Raw genomic sequence first — 16,701 nt, forward strand, 5'->3', positions numbered from 1 at the left:
ATTGCCAAAAGGATTACACTAATTTGTCTATTACGTGCAAACTGCAGAATATATGGTCATATAACCCAATGTGGTCCAATCTACAGGTGGACCGCATGTCTTTTCCCTGTGGCTGTACCAAGGAGGGGTGTAGCAACGCGGCCGGCCGGGTGGAATTTAACCCCATCCGTGTACGGACCCACTTCCTGCACACCATCATGAAGCTAGAGCTGGAGAAAAGCCGCGAGCAGCAGCAGGCCTCCCCTGCCAATGGTTACCATGGCGAAAGCAACGGCCACAGCCACGGCAACCCGCTGGTCCAGACCCAACATAGTCTGGAGTACTCTCTGACAGACCCAACACTTCAACAGTCTGCCATCATGCACCTCCAGACAGCTGACAACATGGAAGAGCCTCTAGATGATGAGGATGAGGACGATGAGGAGAATGAGGAGGATGAGGAGGACGAAGAGGACAACAGCAGTTTATGCAGCGGACTGTCTGACTCCAGCACTCAGAGCTTGGCTAACAGTGACTCTGAGGAAGAGGAGGAGGATGAGGAGGAGAAGTTGGAGGACTTTGAGGATGGTGTGAGCACGCCGCCTGTGTCCCACACAGAGGTAGTTCCCCTGTCCTCTGTGTTGTGTTACTCTGATGGTACCTTGCCACAGGACAACCACATTGAAAAGCACATTAATGGAAACTCTTATTTACTCAGCTCCCAAGCCGAGTATTATCAGCAGGAGAACCCCAGTGCTGTTGCCTCTGCCAACGGGACGGCCAGCCAACCCAGTGAAACTTACGGAGAGGCCTTATCATTCCCACACCCAGTTAGCACTAGCAACGGGGCCATGCCACAAGGACCATTCAACATGGCCGCCGACAAGGCAGAGCAGTACACAGACTACCCCCACCAGGCTGAGGAACAGTACACCAATCAACACTTTACCCTGACCAACGGCAGAGCAGCAACAACTGCCATGGGCTGCTGCACAACTGACCTGGAAAACAACATGGTCCAATCTAAAGGAACATTCCCTGAGCAGCCTGGGGGCATTAGCCAGATGGAGTTCCACAACAACTACCTGAACAATAAGAGCTCCCAGGAAGGCTACGGTAGTACTGGGAAGTGTTTTGTAGCAGAGCAGCCAAAGGAAGTGTCTAGTGCTAATGATTTGTCTGAAGGGCCTTCTCTAGCAGACAGTACAAAGACACCTGCATTAGCAGAGAATCTCCCCCAGGGCGCACCAGTTTAGTTGGCCTAGCTTACCTGTCTGTAGACTTCATGTTGTGTCTTTTCTTAATGAACGACCCACTGGGCACAGTTCAATGTCAACTAACGTGAATTCAACGTGAAATCAACAACAAATGTTACCGTGTCACTGGATTTAGGTTAAAAGCTAGGTGAAAGAAAAGACTAAATGCCCTTACATTGATTATTTTTTGCAAATCCAATCAGTTTTCGACATTGATTCAATGTCATCGCATAGATTTTTGGGTTGAAATGACATGGAAACAACATTGATTCAACCAGTTTTTGGCCCGTGGGAAGGCTGACCAAGTGTTGAAGATCTTTATGGCCTTTAATGGGAACTAAACTTTCCAAGTAATTCGCGAGACATTACTTAGCTACAGGTTCCATGATGAGAAACATTTCTAATGAACCCGCTGATTTCTAGTATTCTAAAGTGCAAGATGGAATCCGTCAACAAAAACTGAACGCTATAAGCCTGTGCATTGTATCTCGTAATTTTAAAGGTAAAGTTTTAAGCATTATATTGTGAGTGGGACTTTTCTATGTCTGTGTCAAATGTGCAAAAAAAATATTGTCACAGTTTATTTATTGGTTCTGAAGTATGTGTATACTTATGTTTTGATAACTATAAATGCATGTTCTTTTGGGTCTTTCAATGGAATTTATGAGAAATTGACCATGGTCAATTTGGGTTGATAAAATATGTCTCAATGTACTGTACAAACCTTATTATTGTGTTGTCACTTGTAAATCCACGCTTTTATATGGTCTGGAAAAGCTTGAAACAGACTACCACTTGTATGTATTTATTTTGAATTATAATGCCAAGAGCATCATTTCATTGGAAACATTCAAGTGTTTAGACTACGAATGTAGTACTTTGACAGCTCTCAAAGACCACATACAGCTATCAAATATATAGGAACAACAGGACAATAATATGATCAGTAAATCATATTTTATGGGGCTTAATTTAAAAAGAAATATGTCATAATAAAAAACACAAACTGGGGACAACATAGGTATTGCGGAGTTGGACAGGGAAATGATTTCAAGTACATATTTACACAAAAGTTCCATTCTCTTTTGACAATTGACAGTAAATACCTGAAGAGATTGGTTGTACAGACGAGAACGTTATCGTGTGACACAATTATTGAAGTGTGAAGAGCAATAATAAGAGTGCATTTCGAAGGTTTTAATGAAAGTTTGAATGAAAGCCATGTCATACTCTTGAGAGCCACATTCAGGCATTTGAGGTCGGACAATCAAGCAAGCCTATGATTCATATCAGCGCCAAGTTAGAGAATGACTGATCAGCCTGGGAGAAAAGGCCATTGAACGGAATGCTCCAGATTTGTATTGCTACAACTGTATTGAAACGTTAGGGACAGCCTTTACAATGAAATACCAACATTCCCTCTCCATAAAAGGAGTGGGCAGCCCTGCATGTATCCCTGTCTAAGTCTGCACCGTGTCTCTATTCAACCAACACTACTTGATTTGTGATTCTGCACCTGACTGAAACACAATATAATGTTACCTCACCTCATTGGCAAACAAAGTGTATCCAGCTGTCATCCAATCAGTGCTACTGTATGGACTGTACAGTATCAGTGCCAAAGCATTTAAGGGAAGGCAAGATACAGCAACATTGCATCCAATTGAGTAATTCTGCTGTGTTTATGATTTTCAGTATTTATTATGAATGATATATTGAAATGTGTATTTATTGTGCTTTACTGAACTGTCTGTATTGGATAAAAACATGTTTCTGTCTAAAATGTTGCTCGTTTCATGACGGTTGTGAGTCGTACAGCTCCATGTGCCTGATTTCCTTATATCGCTTACTATAATGTGAAACAGAATACTTTTTGTATGGAATGGTATAAATGTTTCAATGTGTTTTGGTTTCTTAACGTTAGATAAAGCCAAAATGTTATGCAATTTTTTTGTTGCGTTTTTGCTTTAACAATACATGACCTTTAAATAAAATGAAACCATGTGTTGTTTTTCTTTGTGTTTAGCTTGAACAACTTTTATTTAGAAAAAGGGTACACCAACAACCCAGTAAGGATGGGTCAAGGATGAATTCCTTTGTGCACAGCGCCCTCTCCCGTTGAACATAAGAAATGGCGAAGAATGGTACTCATGCCATACAGCATAGGTGTGAAAGGGCCTGGCATCCACAGGTTTCACACCCTTGTACTTGATTGATGAATGAAGGTCACTAATTACTAATGATCTCACCTCACCATCACGGGCTTAATTGAAAAGAAAACAGACACTAGGCCCTCCATGGAACGAGTTCAACACCCCTGCCGTATTCAGTCATTGTACTCACACAGAGTTCCTTTTACTAAAATGGAAAACCTCAAGGATCCAAACATAAAAGGCACACGGTTCTAATTTATTGACAGACTGCAATAGACCCATCTGTTTCTCAGTCCCAGACATATTCAATAGTCAACTAAATTCTAACATTCCATTGTCAGTCAGCATTCTCCCATCGATTCGTATAAACTAGCCCACACCCTTGCATCGAAACACTGACGTTTGTGTGATACTGGGAGCTCTGAGACTTGACTCAAAAAAATACAATCATACATTCCATGTTGTAAACCAAGTTAGCATTTTCCCCCTTTCTACAGATCCCATTTAAGACTACATACATTTTCCAATCCCCATGATACAAAAACATGTACATTCATTTAATTCAAGAAAATTATTTTACAAAATGTGTTGTCAAATATAGAAAAATACATTCCAAAGAACTATGCATGTTAAGATGTGTCAACCTTAAATTATTCCCTAAAACCCTGACATCTAAAACTTTATTACATTTTTGATAAAAAGTAGGCAGGGCCCAATCAATCTAGCGATTCCTGTAAAGAGAGATTTCAAAGAAAATAAAGGAAAAAAAATACTATTTCATTGCAGTTAAACTTGAAAATCAACCAGATTTATGGTGATAAAGTCTCAGAAAAAGGATAACCGTATACATGATTAAAACACCTTTGAACTCCCCAGCCAAGCAATATGGAAAAGCAAAAGAAAATGATTTATCTTGCAAATAGCGGACGATTATGAATTAGAGGTGCCAAATAAAACTACATGACTCAAACCCTTGGTTAAAATGCCACTTTGGAGACTTCATATTTTATCAGAATTAGCTGTTCATAAAGTGAGAGGCACTGTATGGGCAACTTATAGACATCATTCTCAATCTGCTTGTGAGGAAAACCAGCTGGAGGAGAGGGGAATCAGACCCTCTAGTAGTGGTAATGGAGGATGCATATCTAGTGCTTTCCTGTCACATCTGATAGACTAGTTCGCATAATAAAAATAGGCATAATAAAAATAGGCAGTAGTGGTAGATGATGACTAACCTATAATACACTTAAAATAGATTTTCCCCGTATACTTCTTAGCCAGTAGTTCTGAAAGTAGAGCTTACAAGCCAAAAATGATCCCCGAAAATTGCATACATCACGTAATTTCTTTTTTTTAAATTATATATATATATATATATATATATATATATATATATTTAAAAAATGTTACACCTTTTTCTCCCCAATTTCGTGGTATCCAATTGTTGTAGTAGCTACTATCTTGTCTCATCGCTACAACTCCCGTACGGGCTCGGGAGAGACGAAGGTTGAAAGTCATGCGACCCAACACAACCCAAACCAAGCCGCACTGCTTCTTAACACAGCACGCATCCAACCCGGAAGCCAGCCGCACCAACGCCGGAGGAAACACCGTGCACTGTGCCACCTTGGCTAGCGCACACTGCGCCCAGCCCGCCACAGGAGCCGCTGGTGCGCGATGAGACAAGGACACCCCTACCGACCAAGCCCTCCCTAACCCGGGCGACGCTAGGCCAATTGTGCGTCGCCCCACGGACCTCCCGGTCGCGGCCGGTTACGACAGAGCCTGGGCGCGAACCCAGGGACTCTGATGGCACAGCTGGCGCTGCAGTACAGCGCCCTTAACCACTGCGCCACCCGGGAGGCCCTTCCCCACGTAATTTCCCACGCATTGGCTGGAACTCGAATTGCTAGGGGGCTGGCCCACGTGAGGGAAAATGTAAGGAAAATGGCACTGCACCGCTTTCAGTAAATGGATTTGTGGCTAATTGAGGTAAGACAGTAATTCTCCTCATTAGATTGTTCTGGAGCATGTCTTTAATAGAAAAAAAAAAAAAAAAAACTTGATTAGTCTTTGGTGTATAACATCGAAGTTATTCAGTTTGTGCAAGAGGCAAGTGCACTACTGCATTATTTGACAGTCCATTGTTGTTGGTTTTCACATTTATATTAATAAATTATTCAGTGTGGGCAATAAAGAACAAACCTTGGTAATTACATAAAATGTAATGTTGATTTCCCGCCGAAGTACACACTATATAAAAAAAAAGACGTATTCTTCAAAGAAATCTCTCTTCATTCAGTATCCATCCAAAGTCTTTCCACAGTCCTAGCTACCTCCGTCAATCTACAGAGAGCATTTGGCGTGTAAGACAAGAAAAACAATTCCTTTACCCAAATCATGTTTTTTTTTTTTTTAAAGGAGTAAAACAAACAGTCTTTAGTATCAGTTTGAACGCTTCCTTCCCGAGGTCACGTTCTCCTCAAAAATCGCAAACTTTCCAGCAGCAGTTCTTCTACGTATAAAAATAAATACAAATTCAACTTCGATAATAAAACGTAACAAAAATGTACGCCAATTGCTACTTGTTCTAATGGTCCTAGGATACCAAGGCACACATCGTCCACCATGTGTGTCCTGTAGTCAGACGTAGAGCCACAGCTGGTATCTGTCTGAGGGGTTACAGGCCACCAACGAGGGGTGCTCATGACGAGCACTCAGACACAGGTTCCATCCTGGGATGTAGAATAACTGGTTCTACAGAGAGGAGAAACAGATTAGTCACCAACAAACTCAGTAGGAAATCACCGACATCCACTTCTATGGTGAAGATGATGCAAGAGAACAAGGCAAATGCCCAACAATTTCATAATAATTGACAGTTAAAAAATAAAAAAAGTTTAAAAAAAAGGCTTTCAAGTAGAAATGTTGACTGAGCCCATTAGGATAGAAATGTGGGTATTTGGTCTCACCTCCCTTAACTCCCACTTCTGTTCTGCTCCTACAAACGTATTGCGGCCTTTATACTGGCAGTCTTCCAGCTTCACGGCTCCATCCGTCCCATGCAAACACAACTCCTTCTGAATGTTGTGCCGGATCTCATGATGGGTCGAGTACTCAAAATACTGAGGGATCACAAAAAACACCAGAAGTAATCATTATGATTTTGAAAGTGACCGAGAAAGTACTTAGCATTTCCTTCATGACTGAACCCAGTCCCTTCATTCCCTTCCCTCTGACCTGGTTTCCTCCGAGGCCGTGGCATGGATACAAGATCAGCGGTTTCCCTCCCTCGTTGTTCTCCCCTGCATCCAGACATGAGTCTTTACCTACATTTTTCACCTGGAAGCACAAGGAAAGGGATTTCAGTCAGACACACAAGCTGTTCAAACAAGCCCAGCCACCTCCCAACCTTAGGTAGTGTGGAGCTACTCTCTCTCCCCTGGCCTACCCTGGAGCTCTCCTCGGAGCCCTCTGGAGATGCTAAGTGGAAACCCACTATTGCCAGAAAGCTCTCTGTGGTCTGGAAAGAGTCTGGGAGAGGGGGGACTTACCGAGCCAAAGTGGAGCGGGTTGAGATCAGGCATGAAGACCTCTGGATACACATTTTTCAAATACCAGGAGAAGCTCTTGCACTGCAGCCGCTCCCGGAGGTCCACACGACGCCCGACGTCTCCGAAGGCCCTCTGTGGAAACAATTCCAGGCAGCAGCCATTAAAGAGGGATGGGGGGTGGTGGGGGGGGGGGGAGACTTTCCTCATTACTCACACTGCCCAGGCTTTGGACTGGGAGGAAAAAAGTCAATTTCCACTTCCCCACAGTCGGTCTAGTGCTGGAGCTCCATGGTTGATGGGTGACTGCTTGAAGACAGCACCAGGTATGGCAGAGTTTCAGGCTGCCCGATCTCGTTTCAAGTAATTGGCACGCACAAAAATTATCCGGTACACATACAGAAATACCATAGCAAATGATGAACCCTCTAGTCGAGAAATGACAGACTTTTCCCTCTCTTTGCTTCATTTAAATTCATTCATGCCATCAACGGTTCAAACGAACGCATGCAGACATTGCTCAGCCATTGATTTGCCTATTGCCAGCACAAACGCAGAGTATTCCAAGGAACAGAGAGCTTCTCCGGGCAGATCTTTAGTATCTTCAGAGCATTCAAGAGAGATAATGACTCGGATGCTGTAAGCCACCGTGTGCGACGATAACGACTGTAGCTGTGCTCCTTGAAGCGGTTAGAGACACAGGGGGGGGGGGGTGTTTGAAGGCAGCAGGAGAGGGCCTCTTGGCCTGCTTCACTCCGAGGTACGCAACTACACATGGCCTGAGGGGGGACTGTTTATGGCGTGGAGATGAGAAAACCTGATACAGCAGCACTACGAATCCCCGTCATTAACAGACTCTGTTGCCTCCAAAGGCTCCCCTTCCTGCCTGTTAACTCTAAAACACCTAATAGCCTGGAGGCCAGCAGAAGTTTTTTTTTAGAAGGATACTATTCATTTCTATTTATTTCACGTCACATAGTGACACAGTTCTACGGTGCACACCAGGGACCTCAGGGGAATGGGTTTGTACATTCAACTGTGTTCAGACGATACATAACCAAAAGATTATCTTTGTTTAGGGGTCAGTGCTCTAAAATGAGTCACTCTGGGGAGAGAGAGAGAGAGGGAGTCCCTGCCTCTATAACGAGTCTCTCTGGGGAACATGACACCAAAGCTACGAGATTAACATTTTCTTTAAGAATTTATGAAGACTTTATTTCCAAAACACTAATCGCATACGTTTTATTTTTAATTTTTAATCACATCAGCCTGTGGCTGCCCAAACTTATCCTACGAGGGGGATAACAAGAGGTCTGCAGTCAGAATGAGAACATTCATATGTCCATGTGGGACATAGTGCAGGGCAAACATCCCAGAGCAAACTGCTGAAACATAACTTTAGGGAATAGATTAACTGTTTTTGAACTCATGTCCCATTTCTCAGGATATCAACCTGCCTAGCTGGGTTTAAAACGTACAACAATATGACAATGTCACTCAGAAATACCACATACGTCTTTGGCCAACTGGGCGGCTTGCTGGTTGCGCCGGTAGAAGATTTCCTTGTAGTCATCCATCCAGACCTCGGCCAGCCGCACCTGGTTGCGTGCAATCACCTGGGTGCCCTTGGGGAAGGTGTGGGGGCTCTTGGTGCGGAACACGTGACCCACGATGGAGCAAGGGATGATTTCTAGCTGACCGCCACACTGCCACACCTACAGACAGACAGAGGCAACACACCCAACACTGTTAGTCATACTTGGTAACCGGTTGGTTCGGTTCTACTGCACAATACAAAGATATAGAGAATGAAAAAAATGTAGCAGCGATGACACTAACACAAGGTGTTTTCTAACTAGAAAGCCAAGTGAATCAGCTCATACTCTGAAAGACATTTCAATATTCTCGCCGCCCCAGATTTCCATTTGTTCATCATAGCTTCCGATGAGATAGAAGTAGTCCTTGGAGATAGAGAAGAGTCCCCCAGCAAAAGTCGGTGTCCTGTGGGGTAAAAGATATCCACTGAATAGAAGGTCCGGATAAGTTTGTATACACACAGTTGAAAAATAGACCATTCACAACCAGTTATCAAGGTAGATAGACAGGAGGTGTTTGTCATGTCAGTATTTCCTCCTGAAAAATAGGCATTCAATCATTCACATAGTTCTTCTCACTTAATAGGATAGGTCTCATCCTTCCTCCGTTGTTTCTCGTGGTCCGGTAGACTCTCCCAGCCGAAGGACAGGCCCCAGTCGAAGTTACCACGGTTGTGGTTCTGCCCGTACGGCGAGGGCTTCATAAACTCAAAAGTGTTGAGGTCAATGGTAGTGATGTCAGGACTCACTACTGCAGTGTAGTTCTCTGCTATCCTGGCCAGTAGAGGCTCAAGCCAGCCACTGAAGCATTCACCTGTTGGATACGCATTCACCACCAGCATTAAAATAGAACCACTAAATAACATAGCATTTTAAAATGCTTAAATACTACATCGGCACAGAACATAGAAGACTGTTGTATAAACAGCTCAATTTAATTAACACCGATTTGATACTTTTCCCTGTCCAACCCAAAGCAGGCTGCCCCAAAAAATGTACATTCGAATACTCATAATGTTGTGTGGTTTTCCTGCCGTGCCCAAAACAGCATCTGCATAGTGCTAGTATTCTGGGGTGTAGGTGTCTAAAAAGGCAGAGCTGTTCTGGTTGTTCCAGCCTGATGACTCAGTTGTTTGATGTCTGTGCTGGGGTGTGGGTGTGCATGTACTAACAGTGAGCGTCGAGGAAGGTGAGGATGTCTCCGGTGGCCACCGAGGCTCCCAGTAGCCGAGCGGTGATCAGGCCCTTTCTCTCCCGCTGCCGCACCACATGCACGATGTGCAGCCGCTTCAAATATTCATCCAACTCCTCTTTCAAGGCGTCTGTGAAAAGGAAATGAGCCCACAGCATTGGACCATGCAGATCTAGAACGGTTAGTCAAGATACAGTAATTGACCTTGTAACACTTTCTGGGAGAATTGGCCTGTACCTGAACTTGCCCCCCCCCCCAATATGGAAGCTTGCACTACATACAGAGGGAGAGAGAAACACACCATGGCTAGCTTCCAAGTTTGCCTGATCAGTTCCTAGCCTTATCCTATTGGGCCAGGGAAATAGCTTTAGTACAGATGTCTAATAGCAGGCTATTCCCAACAAACGACAGAGGGCTTTGAGTGTCACTCAGTTGGGGTGCATTCCCTGCTCCCTCGTCTTTTTACCCACAGACTCGTTTCCCCCTCAGCCTAGGGCCTGTTTACAAGAGAAAACAGACATTTCTCCATACCGCCACGGACTAGCTAGCCTCTCTTAGGAAAGTATTCACTAGCAGTGCTGCTTCCTGCTATAACCCCCTTCACAAGAAGCTGGGGCTCCAGCCTGCACATTTCATGGCACACCAGCGGGCCGCCCAGCAGGCCGACTGAAATCAATTCCAAGTGAAAACAAGGTGGTCCTGCCGTCTGCCTGGCTGGCCAGTTAGTTCCTTACCGTCCACACTGGCATCGTCCACCAGGATGATCTCCTTGAGGAAGATGGCAGGGGAGGTGTGGAGGACGCTGTACACCGTCCTCAGCAGAGTAGTCCAGCCTTCATTGTGAAACACAATGATCACGCTGGTGGTCAGCAAAGGGGGACAGCGCTTGAACGTTTGCTCGATACATCTGCAAAAGAGCATTAAAACATTTTTTTACATTTTTTATTAAAAGGTATTTTTGGGTCTCTGAGAGGCCTTTCAGTGCAGGACTGTGGTTGAAACATCTGAAGTCTTCCCCTAAAGGGGTGTCTGTTTCAGTTGTTTCATTGGGATGTGAGACTCCCTTTGAAATGCCAACCGCATCAGACAGTCTGAATCTGTGTAAATTACCCCATTAAAAATAGGAACATGGACAGACTTGTTTAATTAGCCAAACAAAACGAAGCTGTTTCTTGACCCAGACACATTTACTGGGCACACATGCTGAAACAATGTTTCAGACAGAGAAACTCAGCCTGTGGTTAAAGTGAAATTTTCCTCAATAACTCAAAGAAAATATCAAAGACTTGGAGTAAAAATTGTAATTTCTGTTGTAGACACATTATGGTCATCTCCTTCCTTCTGTGGTCATTCAGTATGTGACTTTGGTTTCATATTGAGCCACTGAGACAAGACATAAAAGCATACTGAATTCCTCAATAGAGAAGCTGTTCTATTGAACACCACCAGATGGTGCTGTTTTGTGATGAGGAGAAACCCCACTTTAGATGTTTGCATTGGATGTTTTACAAGATATACCCTATAATGACAGAATTCCATCATAAAACAGGGCCGCCAACCCCAAGATTGACTCTACATTTTTACATGGCTACGTAGCCGAAGCATATGGCACTGAGACAATACATTTTAGACAGTGGTGTAAAGTACTTAAGTAAAAATACTTTGATCTGTACTTCACTATTTATATTCATTTATATTTTTGACAGCATTCCTGACAGAACTATGCACTTTTCACTCCTATACGTTTTTCCCTGACACCAAAAAGTACTTACATTTCTAATGCTCAGGCAGGACAGAATTATGGTCCAATTCACCCACCTATAAATATAACGCTTTGTCCGCCCTACTGCCTCTGATCTGGTGGACTCACTAAACATAAATGCTGTGTTTGTAAATTGCCAGTGTGCAAATCTGTCTATAATTATTATATATATATTTTAATTGTGTCATCTGGTTTGCTTAATATAAGTGATTTGATGGATTCTCTCACATACATACAGCTGAAGTTGGAGTAATTAAAAATCGTTTTTCAACCACTTTGTGCATGACAAGTCATTTTCCAATAATTGTTTACAGACAACTGTAATTCTTATAATATATAATTCACTGTATCACAATTCCTGTGGGTCAGAAGTTCACATACACTAAGTTGACTGTGCCTTTAACCAGCTTGGAAAATTCCAGAAAATTATGTCATGGCTTTAGAAGCTTCTGATAGGCTAATTGACATAATTTGAGTCAAATGGAGGTGTACCTGTGGATGTATTAAGGCCTACCTTCAAAATCAGTGCCTCTTTGCTTGACATGGGAAAATCAAAAGAAATCAGCTAAGTCCTCGGAAAAAAATTTTGTAGACCTCCACATGTCTGGTTCATCCTTGGGAGTAATTTCCAAACGCCTGAAGGTACCACTTTCATCTGTACAAACAATAGTACGCCAGTATAAACACCATGGGACCACGCAGCAATCATACCGCTCAGGAAGGAGACACGTTCTGTCTCCTAGAGATGAACGTACTTTGGTGTGAAAAGTGCAAATCAACCCCAGAACAGCAGCAAAGCACCTTGTGAAGATGCTGGAGGAAACAGGTACAAAATTATCTATATCCAAAGTAAAATGAGTCCTATATCGACATAACCAGAAAGGCCGCTCACCAAGGAATAAGCCACTGCTCCAAAAAAAGAGACTACGGTTTGCAACTGCACATTGGGACAAAGATCGTACTTTTTGGAGAAATGTCCTCTGGTCTGATGAAACAAAAATAGAACTGTTTGGCCATAATGACCATCGTTATGTTTGGAGGAAAAAGGGGGATGCTTGCAAGCCGAAGAACACCATTCCAACCGTGAAGCATGAGAGTGGCAGCATCATGTTGTGGGAGGGACTGTCCCTGCTGCAGGGGGGACTGGTGCGCTTCACAAAATCGATTGTATCATGAGGTAGGAAAATGATGTGGATATATTGAAGCAACATCAAGACATCAGTCAGGAAGTTAAAGCTTGGTCACAAATGGGTCTTCCAAATGGACAATGATCCCAAGCATACTGCCAAAGTTGTGGCAAAATGGCTTAAGGACAACAAAGTCAAGGTATTGGAGTGGCCATCACAAAGCCCTGACCTTAATCCTATAGAACATTTGTGGACAGAAATGAAAAAGCATGTACAAGCAAGGGGGCCTACAAACCTGACTCAGTTACACCAGCTCTGTCAGGAGGAATGGGCCAAAATTCACCCAACTTATTGTGGGAAGCTTGTGGAAGGCTATCCAAAACATTTGACCCAAGTAAAACAATTTCAAGGCAATGTTACCAAATACTAATCGAGTGTATGTAAACTTCTGATCCACTGGGAATGTGATGAAATAAATAAATCATTCTCTCTCCTATTATTCTGACATCTCACATTCTTAAAATAAAGTGGTGATCCTAACTGACCTAAAACAGGGCATTTTTACTAAATTAAAATCTCTGGAATTGTGAAAAACAGTTTAAATGTATTTGGCTAAGGTGTATGTAAACTTCCGACTTCAACTGTACATGCATACATATATCCAGATACTTTTAGTCAAATAGTATTTTACTTGGTGACTTGAGTCATTTTCTATTAAGATATCTTTACTTGAACTCAAGTATGACAATTGGGTACTTTTTCCACCACAGAATTTAGAGCATGGATATGGAAACAACTGTGATAAGAGCACAAATACAGCCAGTCAATTATGGAGAGACAACATACTCTGGTGGTCTGGTATCAGGACCCAGGTCACGGCTGAGAGAAATGCGGTCACTGGCGTAGAGGTTAAAACAGTGTTTCTCCTCTCCCCGGTCCTTCTCCTTCTGTTCAGCAGGGCTCAGTTTATCTGTGTGAAAGGGCTTCCCAGAGGCCCCGGGGCTGTTGGGGTCCTGAGGTGGACGCTCCAGGGCTGGCCTCAACTCAGCAGCCGTGTAGGTCCCTGGCAAACAGGAGAAGTCCCCTGCATTGTCATGCTGACGCACTGGGGCTTTGATCTGCATTTTTGGCATGGTGTCCCTAAAGTTATTGACAGCACCCATCACCATGCCCAGCATGGCATCCCGTTTGACAGCCATCTCCTTCAGCCAGGGCTCTTCTAGGGAGGGACTTTGGCTTACTACCTCACGTTGTATTAGGAAGAGAAATGTGACAAAAATAAGGGCCACTATCACCAGTTTTAAAGGGTGTAATCGCCTTCTGAGAACTCTGCGGAGACCACTCATTCTTCTGGAGATGTGTGGGGTAGATAGCTTTGAGACAGTACTTCACCTACCAGTCAGTTGCGCCACCAGAGGAGGTAACCTTAAAAAGAAAGAAAGGTGACAAATGTGTCAAATTAACAGAGGTAAAAAGCAGGATCACAAAACTCAGTCTCACATGAACAGAAAACACGTATTTCTTCAAAGCTGAGAAGCTGAAGTGCTATGCCACTTTGGAGTATGACCATACACAAGCAGGAATGTAACAAGACTTGCGATTGTTTTTCTCCACAACCTACTGTCCAACAAAATAGTTGGAAAACGTGCTACTATACAGCAGTCTACTAAACGACAGGAATGGCCAGGCTACTATAAAAATGATCTCGTCATAGTCCTGCATTTTCCCACTCTTTTCGGGAAAAGGATATGACTTACCGGGACGTTACATAAAAAGGATGGGAAATGGACTCCAAATGATTGATTTAAAAGTCCATCAAGTTTTGTCGAGCATATAGCTAAATAAAAATCATCTTCGAAATAACGTGGAATTCCAGAGTAATTGTTGCCCAAAAAAAAATACAGTTGTGCAGCGTTTCTCAATCTTTGCAAACTACTTCCGTCTCGTTGGATCCAGGTGCGCTCCTTTCAGGTAGAGGGTGGAACCCTTATATTTGGCACGCGTGCGTAGAGCGGATCCCTCTTTGTCAAAGCCATAAAGTCATACCATTTGTTACATTAGTGAAACACTGCAAAACAGTGGCTTAAAAATGATGATTTTGTCATTTGGCGCATGAAGTATGAGTCTATTTGTGTCAGTTGCAAACGTCACTTTGATTTACTTCAGCTACAAAGCTATAACTCGCTGTGCCCAGTTTGGTTAAATCCATTTAAAAAAAAGTGTCATCTTGCAGAGTAACTTTGTCTCATGCACTATTGGAAATAGTCTACACCGCGGGACATGTCTGAACTTATAATGGTATCAATTCTTAAAATCATGGATTTGTTCAGCAAGTCATTCATTGAGACTGTTGCTGGGTTACACATATCGGATGAACGTGTCCTATACCTCTCTGCATCCAATCAGGCTAGAAGAATAATGGGTCGCTTACAGAATACGGGTTAGCCTGTAGCCTACACTGCAGAAATAAGTTAGGACATTTTTTTGGTTTGTTTAACAGATAGCATGAGCTATGTTAGATTGTGTACAAGTGTTGCATTATAGTAAGCATAATACAATTCAAACTCGAACTGTTTATCAGAATTGCCAAATATTCAAGCAAAGGCGCTCAAGCGCATCTGTTACAAAGTATCATACAGTAGGCTAGCCCAAGGAAGCTATAGAACTCCACAGATGGTAAAGAGCATTACACGACAGGCAAATCCGTTTAATGTTACGGTTTACACTAGAATCAAAGTCCAACCTTGCATTTATTTTTTTATTTTATTTTTTATCTCAAAGCTTAAGGAAAGGAATGACTGAACATCTGCCACTCACCGAACATGTTGGACCCTCTGAGACATATCCCAACATATTCCTGTTTGCCAAGTCACCCCTGGCAGATGGTATCCGTAAAGTGTTCGATGCTTAAGGTGGTAAAGATAAGACGTGGACACCGTAGACATTCGGAGGAGGAATACTCCGGTGCGCAGTAGGAGTCTTGTCAAGTAGGTTCAACGAGGGACACAATTCACAGTGACTGTTCTCCTGTCCTTCTTGGTACTTAGCCTACAGATCACAAGCTCCCCGAGTTGTGGAAGTGACTTTTTCATATGCAGTAGTAGTCCGTCTCTATTATATATTATATTTGATATAGGCGAATAGCTTATGCGAATAATAGGCGAGTCTCAGTGCATTCGGAAATTATTCATACCCTTTGATATTTTCCACATTTTTTATGTTACAGCCATATTCTAAAATTGATCAAATATATGTTTTCCCCCTCATCAATCTACACACAGTGCCCGATGTCAAAGCAAAAACAGGTTTAGATTGTTTTTGCAATTGTATTAAAAATAAAAAACGGAAATATCAAATTTCAATATGTATTCAGACCAGTCATCTTGGGTATGACACTTCTCCCATTCTTCTCTACAAATCCTCTCAAGCTCTGTCAGGTTGGATGTGGAGCGTCGCTGCACAGCTATTTTCAGGTCCTTCCAGAGACATTCAATCCAGTTCAAGTCCGGGCTCTGGCTGGGCCACTCAAGGACATTCAGAGTCTTGTCCCTAAGCCACTCCTGCGTTGTCTTGGCTGTGTGCTTAGGGTCGTTGTCTGTTGGAAGGTGAACCGTTGTCCCAGTCTGAGATCCTGAGCAGGTTTTCATCAAGGATCTCTCTGTACTTTGCTCCATTCATCTTACCCTTGATCCTGACTAGTCTCCCAGTCCCTGCTGTTGAAATACATCCACACAGCATGATGCTGCCACCACCATGCTTCACCGTAGGGATTGTGCTAGTTTTTCTCCAGACGGGACGCTTGGCAGTTAGGCCAAAGTGTTCAATCTTGGTTTCATCAGACCAGAGAATCTTGTTTCTCATGGTCTGAGAGTGCTTTAGGTGCCTTTTGGCAAACTCCAAGCTGGCTGTCATGTGCCTTTTACTGGGGAGTGGCTTCTGTCTGGCCACTCTACCATAAAGGCCTGATTGTTGGAGCGCTCCAGAGATGGTTGTCCTTCTGGAAGGTTCTCCCATCTCCACAGAGGAACTCTGGAGCTTTGTCAGAGTGACTATCAGGTTCTTGGTCAATTCCCGACGAAGGTTCTT

The 16,701-nt window shown here is 43.2% G+C and overlaps 2 protein-coding genes across 6 annotated transcripts in view; one reads left to right on the top strand and one right to left on the bottom strand.

Annotated features, from left to right (window-relative positions):
- The window catches only part of LOC110502054 (cysteine and serine rich nuclear protein 3), a 64,225-nt gene extending 60,978 nt beyond the window's left edge, over positions 1-3,247 (top strand). For all 4 annotated transcript variants that reach the window (XM_036958857.2, XM_090215622.1, XM_036958858.2 and 1 more), the window contains one exon: positions 87-3,247. In XM_036958857.2, coding sequence (XP_036814752.1) covers positions 87-1,235 — 1,149 coding nt within the window. In that variant the 3' untranslated portion in view covers positions 1,236-3,247. The remainder of the gene's footprint in view (positions 1-86) is intronic.
- On the bottom strand, positions 3,245-16,476 carry galnt3 (UDP-N-acetyl-alpha-D-galactosamine:polypeptide N-acetylgalactosaminyltransferase 3 (GalNAc-T3)). 2 transcript variants are annotated; one of them, XM_036958861.2, is made up of 11 exons: positions 15,433-16,476; positions 13,462-14,040; positions 10,461-10,633; positions 9,707-9,856; positions 9,114-9,348; positions 8,823-8,940; positions 8,454-8,654; positions 6,943-7,074; positions 6,629-6,730; positions 6,361-6,513; positions 3,245-6,145 (listed from the first exon to the last, which is right to left on the bottom strand). In XM_036958861.2, exons 2-11 carry the CDS (start codon positions 13,959-13,961, stop codon positions 6,032-6,034), a joined length of 1,878 nt encoding a protein of 625 aa, XP_036814756.2. In that variant the 5' UTR covers positions 13,962-14,040; positions 15,433-16,476; the 3' UTR covers positions 3,245-6,031. The 2 variants fall into 2 exon arrangements, with proteins under 2 accessions (XP_036814756.2, XP_036814755.2); XM_036958860.2 differs by lacking the exon at positions 15,433-16,476 and adding an exon at positions 14,373-14,542.
- Positions 16,477-16,701: the final 225 nt, after the last annotated feature.

This window comes from Oncorhynchus mykiss, chromosome 22 (genome assembly GCF_057628025.1).
Source record: "Oncorhynchus mykiss isolate SJ-2025 chromosome 22, ASM5762802v1, whole genome shotgun sequence".
Taxonomy (NCBI): domain Eukaryota; kingdom Metazoa; phylum Chordata; class Actinopteri; order Salmoniformes; family Salmonidae; genus Oncorhynchus; species Oncorhynchus mykiss.